At 42.0% G+C, this 18,707-nt stretch overlaps 1 protein-coding gene across 1 annotated transcript; it reads left to right on the forward strand.

Moving 5' to 3' along the window:
- The first annotated feature begins 1,800 nt into the window (after positions 1-1,800).
- On the forward strand, positions 1,801-17,894 carry TRAF6 (TNF receptor associated factor 6). Its single transcript, XM_029956361.1, has 7 exons — positions 1,801-1,984; positions 5,476-5,793; positions 9,560-9,710; positions 11,339-11,497; positions 12,907-12,978; positions 14,901-14,978; positions 16,387-17,894. The coding sequence occupies exons 2-7, from the start codon at positions 5,498-5,500 to the stop codon at positions 17,254-17,256; spliced, it is 1,626 nt and encodes a 541-aa protein (XP_029812221.1). The 5' UTR covers positions 1,801-1,984; positions 5,476-5,497; the 3' UTR covers positions 17,257-17,894.
- The last annotated feature ends 813 nt before the right edge of the window (positions 17,895-18,707 follow it).

Genomic DNA, 18,707 nt, shown 5'->3' on the forward strand with positions numbered 1-18,707 from the left:
CATTACTCATTCCCAACTTGGCTATGAGAACTTTCCCTTATTTTGGTGGAATGGGAGTGGGAGGAGCGGGAAGGGAGAAATGATGGGGTTATCCTCAAGCTTATTATACTCAAAGTATATTCAGTGCCAGAATCTTCTGTTGGATAACATTCCATCGTACGCTCCTTTGGCTTTGTTTGGGCACTGTTAACAATCATGAAACCATTCAATAGGTAACTGCTTCCACAACTCAAAGATTAATGACACTGGGCCATTTCCAAAAGTCCTGGCTTTGAAAATGGACAGCTAGGGGGAGATTTTGTCCCAGGGCACCTCCTTCCCTAAACAAAATGTACATAGGAAATACTATGCTGGATCTCTGACCTTTTTCTAGGTTCCATCTCATCAAATTCCTCTTCTGATTGACTCACCCTTACTTGATCTGTAATTTTATCAAAGGTTAACCTATCTACTTTATTCCTTTTCCTGCTTCTGGTGTGAGAAAGAATCTGACTCTAAGGTGCCTTTATCCACGTTGCAGATGCAAGATTGCATCTCTTCCCCAAGGTGATATCATTCAGGTGATTTGAAACAGTTTATATGGCGGTTGCTCACAAATTTACAACTCCAGATCTGATCTCTTCCTCAAACTTCAGAGGCCTTATTTCCACAGCCTACTAAAGGTCTCTAATTATATACTAGGAAGCAATTTAAGCCTCAGCAGGTCAAACATGGAACTCCTGATTCTTTCCTCTCCCAACCTGGTTCTCTTTCATTCTTCTCCATCGAGGTAGTCACTCGTCAAAAGTATCACAGTCCCTTGTTATCACCAGCTCACAACCAATCAGCAAGTTGGATGACATAGCTGTCTCCCTCCAAAATGTATCCAGAATCTGTCCACTTCTAATCACATCCACTGCTACACACCGTCTTTCCTGAATGACTGCAATCTTCTTTTCCCCTTTCCTCTTGCTTCCATCCTTGTCTTTACCCTTCATAAAGCAGAGTGATACCCATACATGACATCAGACCTCTTTATAAATCTCCTTTGCATGGATTACAAAACCCTGCCTGATCTAGCCCTTGTGTGCCTTTCTGTCTTCACTTTTTACCACTCTCTAACTTAGTAGTCTTTCCCCCCTCTCATATGTCCTTTAAAAGTGATTCTAAAACTGTGCAACCACTGTCCTATAATGTCTCCCCTTAGAGATGACCGCGAGCCATCTTTGCAGAGGTGGATGAAAATGCTTTGTGTGTCTCCCGCAAAGTGCCTGTTACATCCCTTTGACGTTTGCTTCCAGTTAAACAGGGAATTCAAAATAGCTTTCTCATGACAGTGGCAGAAAAGAGGATGGTGTCATTGGCAGAAATTTCAAAGAAATGTTTAATATATGGGCTTGACTCCCTTGGACTGGCTGAAGGAGAAGAATCGGATGGTAACAGAGAGTTCTAAGTACCGTGGAAACTTCCTTGGCTAGGAGGGTGGAGTTGGGGAGCGATTTAAGAATTCTCGAAGGTCAAGGGATCTAAGCCCATTTGGGGTTTTCTCCTGCTTGGATAGGGAAGCTATAAATACACACTACCATCACCATCACCACCACCACCCCCACCACCACTCACACACACCAGTTCAGGCCAGCGGTGTAAGGAATTCCCAAAGGAATCCCAGCCAGAGGGCGCAGGATTCACAGCCGGCCCTGCCTCGCGCCTGTGCCGACGCCTGCGCGCCGGTGGAGGACCGCCGCCAGGGGGAGCCCGGGCCCGGCTCGGCCGCTCTATCCCCGCCCCCGCCCGCTCCCCGCCCCTCGCTGCCCAGGGCAGGCAGAGAAGACGGAAGTAGGGGCGTCCGCTACTGGGGCTCGGGCTCCGGGCGGCCAGGGGTCGCGGCCGAAGAGGCCTTGGTGTGCGGAGATTGGTGTCCAGGCCCCCTCAGCTCGGAGTGAGGCGTCTTGGCGGAGCGGAGTCGTGCGGCCGGGTGGAGTTGGCCGCTCAGCGGACGAGAGCGGTGAGTTTTTTCTCGGACGTCTCCTCCCAGTGGCCGCGGCCTCTCTTCCCAGAGGTTGGCGACGCCGCCTCCTCTCTCGTTTCTCACTGGTTGGGGTCGTCGCGCTCTGTCTCCTTGCTTCCCCGAGATTGGAGAGGCTGCCCTTTGTCCCCCTCGCTTCCCAGAGGTTGGGGAGGCCGCCCTGTGTCCCCTTGTTTCCCAGAGGCGGGAGACGCCGCCCCCTCTCCCCTCACCTCTGCTCCCCCTGCCAGTGGGGGCCTCTTCCTTTCCCCTCATTCATCCCGGGACGGGAATCCAGCGCCCCTTTGCTTAACCCTACCACCCTGCACCCCGCGTATTCCCCTTCCCAGAAAAGGAAATTGCCTCCTGGGTTTTCCCGTCCTTCGGAGTTGCTACCAACTTAAAAAAAAAGGCGGGGGACCTTTTAAGTTCCCACCATTTTCTGTCCTGGGAAAGCTATTTTCGGGTTCCGTGTTAAATTCGATAGAGACCCCAGGCAGAAAGTTAAAAAAAAGAAAGTTAAAAAAACGGTTCAGATGACACGAATGTTTCCTCCCCCGCCCCTGCATTCGGTAGTGGTAGCGATTGTTCCAGACGCTGGGTTGATAAAGCTGTTCCTAGTATTTGGTTTTAGGGGAACTCCAGTGAAGAATTAGGACTGTCTTGAATGTGAACAGAAAGCACCTAAAGTATGAGCAGCTTGAATGTATAGCATTTGCGTGTTTCTCCGGAGAACAGGTTACTAATGTCTTGCTACATGGGGCGTCGAAACGAGAAAGAGTTGTAAAAAAAAAAAAAAAATCTGAGCGTTGGCCCCGTGAACCTGACCACTGCCGTATTATCCGCTCCCCTCTGATTCCTGGGGAAGACAGAGGAGGTTTTTCTGACTCTCAGGTTGAGGTGGCCTTTTTGTGATTCAAGGAAGGAAAGTGTGTGTTTCACTCAGACACTGTTTGCCCGTATGATGAGCAGAGGGTCGACCTGTGTTCATTATTTACTTCTCAGTATTTCAGAAGTTCGAGGTCGAGGACTTTTCGGTTTTGGCTACTTTGATTTTAAAAGAAGCTGTTCAAATGCTTGCCTCCTGGAGGGAAACCAGGAGTGTCTAGGAAGGGGAATCCCTCTTGAATTTATATCCAAAATTGAGACAGAACAGTGGACTATTTTGCAACACGTCTTGGCTATCACAGCCCTTTTTACAAGTCCTTGCATTTTAGGAATAGATTTTAAAGACTTGGTGAATAGTTCTGTTTCTAAAGTTAGTAGCAGATTAAAGGTACTTTCTCTGTACTTTGCTTCGTATCATTTTACTTCATACGAGTTGTGTATTTTGCCATGAATGAATTTTCCATCGACTTAAAATGGACCGATTTGAGACGTACCTTGTTGATTTCTTTACCTTAGAACCTTTCTCCTTAGCACCCGTTGATCTTAGAGAACACAGTACTGTGCATCACGGTACTACAGGCTGCCCCTTCCCTAAGAAATTTCAGTGTACTCTTTGGATTATAATGTATGCCTAGATACCAATTTGTGGATGTAAGCCAAGGCCATTTTCGATATTTATGCATTTTGCAGTCAAAATAAGTGGTTGCATCACACAATATTTAATTAAGGCAGTGCTTTGTCAAGAGTTCAGAAATAATGGAAGTAAAAAACCAGTGAATCACTGAAGTAGTAACTGGTAAAAGTTTATTATACACACCAAAAAACTTCGCAAACCAGAGCAGTCAAACCAAAACAGGGACTGAGGCTCAGGATACTGTTACAAAGCAGCTCCACTAGTGAGAAGTCTATGACTGTTTATTCCTAACAGTAATTGGTTATAATTTTAGAATTTTTTTAATGATAGGGAATTGGTCAGTGGATACTTTGTATCAATCTTGGGAAACAATTCAAGGATCACCTATAACTGGCTAAGAAGTTTCCACTTTGATAAAATGGGGACAATAAAAATATTAAACAAAATTACTGTATAGAGCTGCCCATAATAATAACTGGTTCTTTCAGGCACAGTTCAAGTGTATGCATTTTATCCGTGGTAATTCTTAGGTGGATTCTGTTGTTATCCCCATTTATTGATGAGGAAACTGAAGCACAGAATGGTACCTAACTTGTTATAGTCGTACATCAAATGATGGAGAAAAGACTTAAACCCAAATCATTAAATTCCAGCACCTAAGGCCTTCACCACTCACACACTGTCTCTCTAGCCAGAACAGTGCCTCCTCCTTTGTAGATCTTTTCGAGGAGAAGAAGAAAAACATATCTGTAGTAGTAAAAAGATACAGGATTACTGTCTCAACACACTGTTTGGCATAGTGGCAGCCAGGATTTTCATAGGAAGATGAGGCAGGCAGGGGGATAAGTGTCTACCATATTGACTAGAGGCTTACATTGTTTCTAGAACTATATCTAGCATATATTAGCAGCTTTCCTCAGGTGTAATTATATTACTACAACAGAGACTTGGTTACAAAGGCTGTGAGTTGCTTTTAGATATTAACTTATAATTCATAAATACCATAATGGTTTAGAATTTAAAAGGCTTCCCACTTACCCATGAAAGCAGTAGTTTTCCTTAGGTGAATGAAATCGCACGTGTTTTTCCAGTCACTGAAAATGAGACACAGTCACTTGATCTGACTGAAGGCAGAAGGACACACACATATATATTTTTATTCCATTCTTTCTACATAATAGAAATCCCCACACTGACTATTTAGAAGTACTTGGAGAATTTTAAATCTAGAAGAAGAAACCAAGATCCAAATTGTTAGGTTGCCCCAAATCACACATCTAGTAGTGCAGGTGATTACTTGATTCCCTGTTTAGTGCTCTTCCTTGCAGTGCTTGCTGGTCGTGCTGTGCTCTGCAGCATAGGATGCTGGAAGGAAGGTCAGTAGCATAATTCAGTTCTTAGTAGATGCTTAATGAACACCTGTTATGTGAAAGATCTGGTGCTAAGTACTGAGAGGATATGGAAATTCTTGACTTCAGTGACAGGAAACAGACCCATAAACAGGTAATCATGATAGAAAGAAGTGTTACAGTTGAGGTGCTTTTCTTCTGTTAACCTTGTAGCCTCTTTCCTAGATCATGAACTCCTTAACTCATTATAAAATATTAGTCGTGGGCACCTGGGTGGCTCAGTCGGTTAAGCGTCCGACTTCAGCGAGGTCATGATCTCATGGCTCTGTGCTGACAGCTCAGAGCCTGGAGCCTGCTTCGAATTCTGGGTCTCCCTCTCTCTGTGACCCTCCCACCGCTTGCATTCTGTCTCTCTTTCTCAAAAGTAAATAAACATTAAATTTTTTTTTGAAAAATCATAGCCGTGAAGCAAAGCTCAAAGAACTTTGAAAGTCTTCTGTAAATCACATTAACGTAGCTAACGTATATCAACCGAGAGGTGACTTGTATAGATAAGCCGCGGCATACTGGTGTGTGTCTGTGCGTGTGTGTGACGGCATTCTTTTCTCACTGTTCCACAGAGCGGTTCGTAATCACGTTACTATGAGTCTGCTAAACTGCGAAAACAGCTGTGGATCCAGCCAGTCTGAGAGTGACTGCTGTGCCGCCATGGCCAGCTCCTGTAGCGCGGCAGCCAAAGATGACAGTGTGAGTGGAACCGCCAGCACGGGCACCCTCTCCAGCTCTTTCATGGAGGAGACCCAGGGCTATGATGTGGAGTTTGACCCGCCCCTGGAGAGCAAATATGAGTGCCCCATCTGCCTGATGGCGCTCCGGGAGGCGGTGCAGACGCCGTGCGGCCACCGGTTCTGCAGGGCTTGCATCATCAAGTCCATAAGGTACGTGAGCGGGAGAGCCGTGTCCCGACATGGAGCCCCGCACGGACACCGTCATTACCCAGAGCACAGGGCCTTCCGGGGGCTTACACATACCAGGTTAGGGACAGGTACCTGCTGCCTTGTTCCCTCCTGACCCTCAGATAAATAAATAGGTAAATCAGCTACTTCTCCGTGGAGCACTTCTGGTGCAGACTCGGAGGTGAGTCTCTATGCTCTAAGAAAATAATATAAAATAAATGTACCTTAGGGGTACCTGGCTGGTTCCGTTGGAATGTGTAACTCTCAGTGGGTTTGAGCCCCACACTGGGTGTAGACATTACTTAAAAATAAAAGCTTATGGGGGAAAAATGTGCTGCCTTAAATGATGATGTTAGTACAATCTGACAGTCTTAGCCATGCAAGAAATGCTACTCCTAACTGAACAGTTATTCTTATAGTAGCCATGTTAGATTGTGTTACTTGGAGTCTGTGGACCGCTGTAAAATGACCAGTATTTTTATTATTTTTTTTAAGTTTCTATTTATTTTGAAAGAGAGAGAGAGAGAGAGCAAGCACAAGGCAGGGGAAGAGGAGAGAAAGAGAGAATCCCAAGGAGGCTCCACACTGTCAGTGCAGAGCCACACGTGGGGCTCAAACTCATAAATCTCAAATGAGACACGACCTGAGCCAGAATCCAGAGCCAGATGCTTAATGGACTGAGCCATTCAGGTGCCCCTAAAATGACCACTACTTTTAAGGAAATATTAGTTGATGGCTCTACCTTCGTAATACATCCGGTATCGAATTCCTTCTCCGTGCCCCCACTGCTGTTGCCAGCTGAATCGCCATCAGCCGTCATCTAGGATGATAGGTCATAGTCTGTTTTCTGAGTGCCTCTCTGCTACCCTCGCCTTCCTTCCACCAGCTCATTCTGCTATTTCTTGGACATGTCAAATGTGCTCTTGCCTTGGGGAGGTGGCTTTAGCTGTTCTCTCTGCTTAGAGCCCTCTTACTTCAGCTGCCTGTTAGCTGGCACTTTCCTTCCTCCAGGGCGGCTCGCATCTCACAGCATGCCTACCTCCCTCCTCACTCCCGATGTCCCTTACCTACTCTTCTTTTTTCTGTAGCCCTTTTTGTCTTCAGAAATAGCAGACAGTTTGTTTACTGTCCGCTTGTTTAACTGGAAGAAAACTCCTTAAGACCAGAGGTTGAGATCTGTTTTATTTCTTGATATTTCCTAAGTGCCAAGAACAGTGGCTGACACACAGTAGGTTCTCAGTAAAGCATAAGTCAATCATGGTTGCTTTAACCAAATGAAGGTGCTTGGGGTTTCCACAGGGGATTCAAATTCATCTCCTGAGAAATAGATACATTTTACTATAACTCAGAAGTAGATGGGAATATTTCTAGGTGACTCAGGAGTTCTGTACAGAGCAAAAATATTGGAAGAAGTAGGGGGGATTTTATGTTCTTCAGTAAATATCTAGTTATATTGGTAAAATCATTCTTAAGCTGGCTAATCACTAGTCCTACAGGTTTTTCTCTTTCAACTTTTAAATTAACTTTTCTATAAAACTTGAATTTGGGATAACTACATCCATATTTGGGACTTGGCTTAATTTAAGTTACAAGGGAACATGTGACTTGTGTCGCTTTTTGAAAAAAATGTGTTACCCATTGTTGAATTGCTAAGATCTATTTAGGATAGGTTTTCTTATCCTCCTCACTTTGCATTTTGGGCCAGATAACTTTTTGTTGTGGGAAATTATTGTAGGATGATTTAGCAGCACGCCAGCCTCTGCTCATAGAGGCACCTCCCTTTCCCAGCCAAGACCCAGAGTGTCTCCAAACATTGCCAGACGCCCCACAGGGGCCAGAATTGCCCTGGTGGAGCCACTCGTTTAGACTATACATGCCAGTGTTTGTTGTTGTTTATAATGCTTTTCATTTTTATCGTATGTAGGTAATAAAAATTGATTGTTGATTTTCCTGTAGGTAGAGATGTATAATACTAAGTGTCACACATCCTGAGAAGGTAGCTAATCTTTAGCAGTTTTTTAATAACAAAATATTCATGCACGTAGTGAGACAGAGGTCTGAAAAGGAAGTAAAACCCGCAAAAGGAAGTCTGAGCCTTTTTTTTTTTCTGTCTCCAAGTTAGAAATGACCACTTAGCTTTAACTCAAATTCTTAAAGAAATGGCTCTGAAATTTTTCATCTGTTATGGTCATTCAAGGAATCAAAATACATCTCAATTCAGTTCTGTTTTCTTTTGGAGTGATTGTTAATGCTGTGGGCAGTGGTTTCCAGTTTACTTTGTAAGATTGTCTTATCTTTTTTTAGTCATCCATCCCTTCGGTTTGGGGCACCTATTTCTTTCTTTCTTTTTTAAATGGTTTTATTTAATTCTGAGAGAGAGTGTGTGCACAAGAGCAGGGGAGGGGCAGAGAGGGAAGGGGACAGGTGATCCAGAGCAGGCTCTCTGCTGTTAGCACAAACCTGAGATCACAACCTGAGCCAAAGTCAGACTCTCAACCAACTGAACCACCCTGGACATCTGTCTATGCTTCTCAGAAAGTGTTTGACAACGTAGTGGTTGCATCATGCATTCTGAGAGAGGCCCCATAAAGACTACGCTTCTCACCGTTACTACTTGTAAGACGTTTGACAGCAGATCCCCAGTTTTCGGCAGTTTATTTCCTACCAAAGCAGTTAGTACTATCAGAGTATGCATAGGAGGTGCTCAGCAAATTCTTGAGTGATTGTGTAGCCTATCCATCGTGCCACATTTTGTCAGTGAAGATTGAGACATCTCAAAAGTTAAAAGGGAGTGACAGACACCCAAGCTTTGTGGGGATGGTTTGTCCATCATAAGATGGAATAAACCATTGGTATCAGGACACAGAGGTCCCCTAAATCCCTACTACATTGTACCTTGAACTTAAAAGAAACCTTCTGTCGCCTGTCAACCAGAGTAGTATAATGATTGCTCAGAGTGAATCTAAAAATGTGGCCTTGGAGGGGCGCACTGCTCATTGGTTTTTTACTTGTAACAGAAACACACCATAGACGTGTTAGCACATGAGCAGCACATCCAGTTCTGTCTCACTAGTACCCTTACAGCTGGTAACAGAACAGAAACCTGCCAGACTGCCAAAATCCCCACCCTTAACTCTCATTTCATCTCATGCCAATCAAAATAAGATTTTATTCAAATATTTTTTCTCATTTTTTGCTTAAAATCTATCCCTAAATCTAAAATCCCATAGTTTTTGATAGGTAATCAAAATGGTGCTAGTTGGATTCATTTCAGTAAAGAACAATTATTAAACTGTCCACAAAAAGTTTATTTTGGTGATATGCAATATAAGGTGTTAAATTATTTTCCATAGGTGGGGGCCGCCTGGGTGGCTCAGTCGTTGAGTGTACAACTTCGGCTCAGGTCATGATTTCATGGTTTGTGGGTTCGAGCCCCGTGTTGGGCTCTGTGCTGACCTCTAGCTCAGAGCCGGGAGCCTGCTTCAGATTCTGTCTCTTTCTCTCTCTACCCCTCCTCTGTTTACCTTCTGTCTCTCTCTGTTTCTCAAAAATAAATAAATGTAAAAAAAAAAATTATTCTCCATAGGAAATAATAAATGGAGAATCTGTATATGGCAAATTTAAGTTTTGGGGGGTTTTTTTAGTTTATTTTTTATTTAAATTCAAGTTCAGTAACAAAGTTTGTGTTTTCTAACATTAACATTTGTTTAAATCTACTAAATGTATGTATCTTACTTGTTTCTTTTAGGGATGCAGGTCACAAATGTCCAGTTGACAATGAAATACTGCTGGAAAATCAACTATTTCCTGACAATTTTGCAAAACGAGAGATTCTTTCTCTGATGGTAAAATGTCCAAATGAAGGTTGTTTGCACAAGATGGAACTGAGGCATCTTGAGGTATTAAAATTACTTTCTAGCGGTTAACATATATGTAAGGCAGTTCCTGGAGAGAAGGCACTTTGCTGTGTCCTCTGGTGCCTAACATGTAATGACGACTGAATTATACCGATTCTTTCATAGTTGAATATAAATATAAGTAGAAACCACAAATTCCTTTTTTTTAACATTTTTTTTAATGTTTATTTATTTTGAGAGAGAGAGTATGCACGCATGAGCAGGGGACGGGTCAGAGAGAGAGAAAGAGAATCCTAAGCAGGCTTTGTACTGTCAGTGCAGAGCCCCATGTGGGGCTTGATCCAGCAGCCGTGAGAGCATGACCTGAGCCAAAATCAAGAGACACCCAACTCACCCAGCCACTCAGGCACCCCAAAACCATAAATTTCTTATTCCATTTCCTGTGGCTTTGCCCCAGTGATAGATAATAAGAAAGAAAATCTGGGGTGCCTGGGTGGCTCAGTTGGTTAAGTATCTGACTCTTGGTTTCAGTTCATGTTATGATCTTGAGCTTCATGAGTTTGAGCCCCATGTTTGGGATTCTCTCTCTCCCTCTCTCTCTGTTCCTCCTCTACTTTTTGCTGTCTCTGTCTCTCTCAAAATAAATGAATAAACTAAAACAAAATCCAGGATAATCTTATTAACAAAAAAAGAAAAAAAATCAGTATTCTACTATAGGTTTTTTCGGTGAACATTATCCGCAGTAAAACTGAGGAGCACTTCAAATATAAGTTGATGTACTAATAGACATTATAATATAATGCATGTTAATCTCATAATTTTGTTTCTCTTGTCTTGAAATAAACAACTAGCTTCATATAGTCATCTGTCATTTTAGTACCCTAACTATTTTTTCTGTTTTTATTTAAATTAAGCATTTTTTATGAGCTAAATGGAGATCTCCAATAGCTTAAGATTAGCTGAAGCAATCAGATGAAAGCATTTGCTTTTTTTTTTTCCCAAGTTTTCTTATTTATTTAGAGACCGAGTGTGAGTAGGGGTAGGGCAGAGGCAGAGAGAGAGAATGTCAGGCAGGCTCTGCGTGGGCAGTGCACAGAACCTGATGCAGGGCTTGAACTCAGGAAACCGTGAGATCATAACCTGAGCCAAAATCAAGAGACAGACACTTAACCCACTGAGCTACCCAGGTGACCCAAAAGCATTTGCTTGCAAATTAAGTAAATCAATTCTTAGCTTAGTTATTTTACAAGAAATTAAATATTGTTTATGTTCAATTTGAAATTAAGTGTGTAAAACATATTTATAACTTGCCCCCCCAACCCCCTGTTTAGCTCCATTTGAAGAACTGGTCCTTTGACAACAGTACTCCATTGATAATCAGAAACTCTGACTTCTTTCCCTAATTGGATACTTTTATTCAAGTTCAGGTTGCCTAATTGTATATTTTTTATTAATTTCAATTGTGAACTTGAGAGTTTACATTCTTTGTATAAATTGTAGTTCGCAACCATTATTTTAAATTCCTTAAGGCCTTCATATGGTGTGTGTTACACAAAGCGGGCTCAGTAGCCATTTCTGTAAAAGAGAACAGTACATTTTAGGAAGAGATTATTTTAGGAAATTTCATAAAGATTGGCAAATATTAATCAATTATTTCTTTCTTATTATAGGATCACCAGGCACATTGTGAATTTGCTCTTATGAATTGTCCCCACTGCCAGCGTCCCTTCCAAAAATGCCACCTTAATATTCACATTCTCAAGGAGTGTCCAAGGAGACAGGTTTCTTGTGTAAACTGTGCTGTGTTGATGCCATTTGAAGAGAAAGAGGCATGTACCAACTTGGATTTGTTAATTTCACTACTTCTTTAAAAACATTTTAATGTGCATTTGAGGGTAAGAGATGAAGATGTTACTCCAAATCCGAGTCTAGATGATCGTTTGTGGGAAGGTTGGTTTTTAAGAAAGAAGTTTCAGTAAACCAGTTACGTAAGTGTAGGGTTTATACTTGTGTATCTTTCTTAGAAAACATTGTTCATACTACTTACTCCCTATAGTAGATCTGTAAGCAACACAAGCGTCCAGGAGAGACTTGTCGATCTATTTTCCTTTGTGATATTTTAAGGACCAATCTTGGATTAGACAGACAAGTAGGATGATTACTTTATCAGACTTAAACTTTTCTCTTTGAAAAGGATGGATGGTTAAAACATTTATGGAGAATAAAGTAAATTCCACAAAGTGTACGTGAAGCTGTACACATGTAATGAATTCACTTTTCTATACATGTTACCACTTCAATTAAAATGCTTATCTTTAAAAGGAATCACGGTACTTGGCCACATAACGATAGAATAGTTTTCCGTTCAGAAGATGAGATGTGGAGAGGTTAAGTAATTTTATGTTAACATAGTCAGTGGCAAAGCTGGCACTGAGATCCTAGTCCTGGACCCCTGTCCTGTGTCTTTACTAAAACAACCTACCTGTAATATAGGTCTTTTTTTTTTTTATATATATAACCAGTAAGATACTTCTTTAAACTTTATTTCTTATAAATAAGATAAATTTAATTTTTCCTACCTTCTTAGAAGATCAAGCACATTATATTCATTAGGTTGATGGGATACTAAAAAGTCTGCTAACTTGCTAAAAATGTAGAAAAGTCTGAGGCATAATTAGAGCAAATTGATGTCTCTCTAAACTTCAGTACATTAAATGGACTTAAACTGGAAGCTTAATTATTTCTCAGCATATCAACTGAATGAAATCCATTGTATTCTGGAACACAGAGCTCACCCATCTGGGGCACACAAGGACCTGGGCACCAAAGCCCCTTGCCCTAATAATAACTTGTCTTCTTTACCAGTCTTGAAGAGTTTTAATTAAGTCATCATGCGGCTGTTTGAAATTTTTGGAAGGGGACCTTTGGAGACTGCTAGTCTTGGTAAATTTTGTCCAAACTAGTCGCAGATGCTCTGCCTTAGATCTACGGTCATTTAAAAGATTCTCTTGTGTATACTCATATTTTTTTAAAGAGCTGGAAGGCAGGATGGCTCTCTCATGACCCCCTGGCAGAGGGAGAGAAAATAACCTTTGTATATTATTCTTACATTTCTATTTTGCACAGATGAAGGTCCTCAATTTGTTTATAATGAAAGAATTACCTTTTATAAAAATAGATTGCTTTTATTTTTTCAAATTCTCTCATGCTTTTTAAATATTTTTTTAATGCAATTTAGATCCATGACCAGAACTGTCCTTTGGCAAATGTCATCTGTGAATACTGCAATACGATGCTCATCAGAGAACAGGTATGGTGGCTCCCTTTCCCAAGTTAGTATTTCCATCAGCAGATGAAAGAAGCAAGTTAGGTTTTCAATTGAAAATCAATAAAGCAAAATAAATACAGGTTGAAGAAGTATTAAAACTGAAGAAATGTTCATGTAAATTAATATAGTACATTCAGAAAGAGCAAAATATTCAGCTCTAAGTACTTAAAATTCCTGTCAGTAACGTAATACCCATGTTTATGCATATTCTTAAAAATTCCCATCAAACCCAGGTACTTGTAAGGTAAAAACTAAAAAAATCTCCATTTAAAGAAAGAAAACTCTTTGAGAACTGCATGTCCGCACACTGTGAAATAAGGATCTTAGGTGTACAGAGACGAGCTGACAGAGTGAGAGAGCAGTGAGATAGAGGAAAGCAAACCTGGTCAGCAGCAGACACTATTTGGAGTTGTAGCCACTGAGACCGACATGTTGGGACATTTCGAGATTTCCAAGGTTGGTAGCGCCTCTGTCATTTGTGCTATAGGCCACTAGTGGGTATCATCAGAAGTAGTAGTTACAATGGAACACTGTACATTTGTATTAATGGAGAAAGGAAAATTCCATCTAATTACTATCTTTGACATTTGAGGAGTTTACCCACAAAATATGAATATTAGTCACTAAATATTTACACACCCATGAAATCTGCAAACCCAAAGATCATAATTGATTACCTTACTAAGTAGCAGCAAGCAACACCAAGTTTAGTCACTTGACTAAACTTTTCCATTAGTCTTTTAACAAACACTTTTAGTTTCTTTCCCAACAAAGCCTTAATTTGAAGGTGTTAAACTTCTTTTTGCTTCTGAAGTCTCACCTCCTCAGTTTTCTTGTTTGCTCTGTTTTAATATTTACTATGTATCACATATTAAATCCAGTAAAAATAAACAGTGTAGGAAAAAACTCTAGGTTAAGAAAGAAAACCTAGGTTTTGATTTTGGCTGTGGCACTAACCTCCCCACTGATCTCTGACAAGAAAGTTGACCTTCTAGATCAGGAATCCGTAAACCAACACACCAGCCAATCTGGCCTACTGCTTGTTTTTGTGAATACATTGTGTTGGAACACGGCCATGCCCATGGGTCTATGTGTTGTGTATGGCTAGTGTGCCACAATGGTAAGAGTTGAATACTTGGGACAGAAACCATAAAGCCCACAAAGCTGAAGAAATTTATTATCTGTCTTACTACAAAACATTTGTAGACTACTGTCCTAGACTGCACATGAAGGACTGAAGTAAGTGGTCTCTAAGGTCATTTCTGATTGAAGTATCAGTGAGGATAGCCAAACTACACTTTCTCTGAAAGTGAACACGATTCCCCAAATCAAAGGCTGTGACTTTCTTTAGAACTTTTATCAATGTGCTTTAAAATACCTCTTAACATCTGCATCCTCCCATGGAACCCAAAACATGCCCTGGTTAAAAAAAGAAGTTAGAAGATGTAGGAGATGGTCATGAGGGAAGTAATGGGTGTAGCCAGGGGTTTCGGTGTCGCACTTAACCCGTCCCCATTAAATGGCCTGGACCACAGCCAGAGTCCTTGAGTTTGCAGTTGTAGCTGAAACTACAGCATCAGAAGATGCTTTTTCTATAAACTGTCACTAGAGGGTGTTCATTCCCAGCAGTAGAAATAAACTCATTTTCTGGAATTTTGAGTGATTTGAGATGATGGGGATGAGATGTTGCTATTTCCTTTTTCTGGGACTTTGGAAGTAAATATTATTTAATCTTCATGGGCTACACTCTTTCTGTTGCAGCCACTCTGATTATGCAGAAGCATCCATAGACAATACATTATTTCGTTTAGATGAAATGTAATCTTTATTTCAAATGTGATTTCATCAAACTAGAACATGATATGCAAGGAGAATTATTTCCTAACCTTTGTTTTGATTTTCAGATGCCTAATCATTACGATCTAGACTGTCCTACAGCTCCAATTCCGTGCACATTCAGTACTTTTGGTTGCCATGTAAAGGTAAAGTTTGTTTTTTCTTCTTTTAATCTTGAATATTGATGAAGAAAAATTTGTCACTCGGTGGGTTTGAGAATCCTGGTGGACAGGGAGACGGCTGACATTCACTGCTGTACGCGTTTGGAGCTCCATCCAGCAGTTGGGACTCCGAATATCGATGGGACGCAGGAAGGTAGTGGCAGGCATGATTGAGATCATATAGAGTGAGGGTGTACAGGAAGGAGAAGCAGACCATCACAGTAGTCCTGAACAGACTGTACTAGAAATTGGTGAGCCATATGAGAAACTGGAGGAGCTGGTATTGTTACGTTCTCCAAACTTAATTTCAAGACTAGTGATCAGTTGTGTTAAATGTTTGAGAACAGTGCTTTTCCATTGTGCTTTTCTTGCCTTTTTCACAATAAGCATGCATTTAGCAATTTTAAGAATAAAAAGCAGAGGGGCACCTGAGCATCTCAGTCAGTTAAGCATCAGACTCTTGGTTTCAGCTCAGGTCATGATTTCATGGTTTTGTGAGTTCAAGCTCCACGTCAGGCTCTGCTCTGGCAGCACGGAGCCTGCTTGGGGCTCTCTCTTTCCCTCTCTCCCTGCCCCTCCCCATTTGCACTTTTCTGTCTCTCTCAAAATAAACTTTAAAAGAAAAAAAGAAAAAGTGTATACTATGATTTCATTTTGTGGGAGGATTCTGTGTGTGTGCATAGAGAAAAAGACTTGAAGGAAATGTATCAAAATGTTAATGGTAGTTAGGTAAGATAATAGGGAACTTTCTTTTGGGTCATCTATATTTTATTTTTCTGTAATATACGTGAATTACTTTTATAATAAAAGTTATCATGAGTATTTTTTCATGTAACAGGATGTTCTTGAGACCTAGATTTACAAAATAAATGAATTAGGGGCAGTACAGATGGATTGCTCTTGGTCATAAAAGAAAGAGGAGGAAAATGATCTCGCTAAAGAGAGACATGAGATCAATAGAGAGGTGGGCCTTTTTTTTCTATAGGAAAGACTAGTTGGAGGGAGGGGTCGGGGGAGAGAATGGAGATAAAGGAAAAGGGGGATAACTGAGCAGAACCTCTGAGGTGTTGAAAGTGCAGGTGCCAGTGAGAGCCCAGGTGAAGCATTAATATTGGACGAGCAGAGTCCTCTCTGAGTCACGTGAATGGGTATAGATCCTAATGCGTCTGCAGGTGGGAGGGAGATTTATTTGAGTGAAAGTTGAGACTTTCAGCACATGGCCTCATTTTTTCAGTGAACGGAGAGACCAGATCATCTCACTAGATCAAAAATTTGATGAAGAAAGTTGTAGGGAACTGAGGAAAGCGATGACATTACTGAAAAACCCTGCCTAGGCCCCTTCCTGCTCCTCACAGTATCTAGTCCCACCCTGAGGCTTGTGCTTGGCTTTTAGATGCAGAGGAACCACTTGGCGCGCCACCTGCAAGAGAATACCCAGTCGCACATGAGAATGTTGGCCCAGGCTGTTCAGAGTGTCAGCCTTGCGTTAGCGCCCGTACCTCAGTGTGACATGCCTCCCTACAATTCTTCCTCTGTGTCCCGGGTTCCCGCTGTGTGTCACCCCGAGGTCCAGAACTTCCAAGAAACCATTCAGCAGTTAGAGGGTCGCCTGGTAAGACAAGACCATCAAATCCGAGAGCTGATTGCGAAAATGGAAACTCAGAGCCTGTACGTAAATGAGCTCAAACAAACGATTCGGACCCTGGAGGACAAGGTTGTTGAAATAGAAGCACAGCAGTGCAATGGGATTTACATCTGGAAGATCGGCAACTTTGGGATGCATTTGAAATCTCAAGAAGAGGAGAAACCTGTTGTCATTCATAGCCCTGGGTTCTACACAGGCAAACCCGGCTACAAGCTGTGCATGCGTCTGCACCTTCAGCTGCCAACTGCTCAGCGCTGTGCTAACTACATATCCCTCTTTGTGCACACAATGCAGGGAGAGTATGACAGCCACCTCCCCTGGCCCTTCCAGGGCACAATCCGCCTCACAATTCTTGATCAGTCTGAAGCACCTGTAAGGCAGAACCATGAAGAGATCATGGATGCCAAACCAGAGCTGCTTGCCTTCCAGAGACCCACAATCCCACGAAACCCAAAAGGTTTTGGCTATGTGACTTTCATGCATCTGGAAGCCCTGAGACAGAGAACCTTCATTAAGGATGATACTTTGTTAGTGCGCTGTGAGGTCTCTACCCGCTTCGACATGGGTAGTCTCCGGAGGGAGGGTTTTCAGCCACGAAGTACTGATTCAGGGATATAGCCTCCCTGCATATGTTAAAAAAAAAAAAAAAGCCATCTGGAGAAAGCAGTGTCTTTCCTTGCCTTGTTCTCAATAATATGCAGAAAAAGAAGTGGGAAGCCATAGTACCCAGCAGTGAGTGTTACTGCTGAGGTCGCCTCTTGCTTCTTCCTGTTACAGCTCTCGAAGCAGGTTTTCCCTTGGAGCCTACACGTTCCACATTTTCACAAAGACTGGAGCGCCTGTGGCGTATTGCAGGAGCTGTCTGTCCGTCAGTCAGTATACCTCTTTGTTGCACTTCATGGGCTTTTGCTCCGGTGTGTTTTACTGTCAAAAAGCCGAGGGTTAGAGTAGTAAAGCTCAAACCTTTTCATAATAATGGACGTTCTTTAAAACTTCAGCTTATTTTTATATTATATGTAATATATTAAGTTTGAGAATCACTACTGCCTCGTGCTGGTGCCAGCAAGAATTATTACTCTGGAGCTGAGTTCTCATTTACTTGACCTTGTATAGATTTCAGAGGATTTGAACCTTAATCCTTGGAAAGCTTAAGTTCTCATTTTCTCCATTTCCACCCCCCTCACCCCCGGGGTGTGACTAAGGATATTCAGAAACTAGTTTAAACCCCAAATATAACCTCACTTATTTAGTGCAAATATGTCTGTTGGATAATTTCTTGTTTAAGTGTTTTCATTCAACTTGGGTCACATATTTCCTTGAGGCTACACGTAGCATCTTCTGAGTTTGGAATGCTGAGGACCACGTGGCTACTGACTGCCCAGCGTTATGCCATAGCTCCCTTTCTGCCTGTGGAGATTGAATGCCACAGCCTTATGTATGGTCTCTGCTACTTAATGCCTGTACAACAAGGAGATGCACACATATAATCACCAACATATTGAAATATGTCTTGGAGCGCCTGGGTGGCTCAGTCGGTTAAGCATCTGGCATCAGCCTAGGTCATGATCTCACCATTCCCATGTTTAGGCCCCACGTTGGGCTCTGTGCTGACAGCTGAGTCTGGAGCCTGCTTCGGATTCTGTGTCTCCTGCCCCTCTCTGCCCCTCCCCTGCTTATACTCCATCTCTCTCTCAAAAATGAATAAACATTAAAAAAAATTTTTTTAATATATCTCAGCTGGTCAACCAACATGGTATCTCCTGGTGGTGACAGAAGCAATCTGAGCCAGAAATTTTCAGCTCTTTTGAACACCCTCTGGGAGTTAGTTAAATGGAACAAAACTGATTTCCTAAAAGCACTATTTCTTAATAGTTGGGAGATCTTCAGAGATACCTGAGAGGTCATCAGACCAGGGTGGGAAGTCCCAGTGGTTCTATCAGGACTTAGCGTGAATAGGTTCGTTAGTCCAACAGTACCTACCTGAGGAGGGTCAGGTGGAACGTATCGAAGTGGCTAAATGTTCCTACTCGGGAGAGACGGTTTTTAGGCCATGTGTTTATTAAGGTCTG

Source organism: Suricata suricatta, chromosome 11, assembly GCF_006229205.1.
Source record: "Suricata suricatta isolate VVHF042 chromosome 11, meerkat_22Aug2017_6uvM2_HiC, whole genome shotgun sequence".
In the NCBI taxonomy this organism is placed as follows: Eukaryota; Metazoa; Chordata; class Mammalia; order Carnivora; family Herpestidae; genus Suricata; species Suricata suricatta.

Excerpts from the sequence above, each read along its gene's own strand:
- TRAF6 (XM_029956361.1), top strand. The coding sequence starts at position 5,498 with ATGAGTCTGCTAAACTGCGAAAACAGCTGTGGATCCAGCCAGTCTGAG. Across the intron at positions 5,794-9,559 it reads TGCATCATCAAGTCCATAAG|GGATGCAGGTCACAAATGTC; the intron begins GTACGTGAGCGG and ends TGTTTCTTTTAG. Across the intron at positions 12,979-14,900 it reads CGATGCTCATCAGAGAACAG|ATGCCTAATCATTACGATCT; the intron begins GTATGGTGGCTC and ends TTTGATTTTCAG.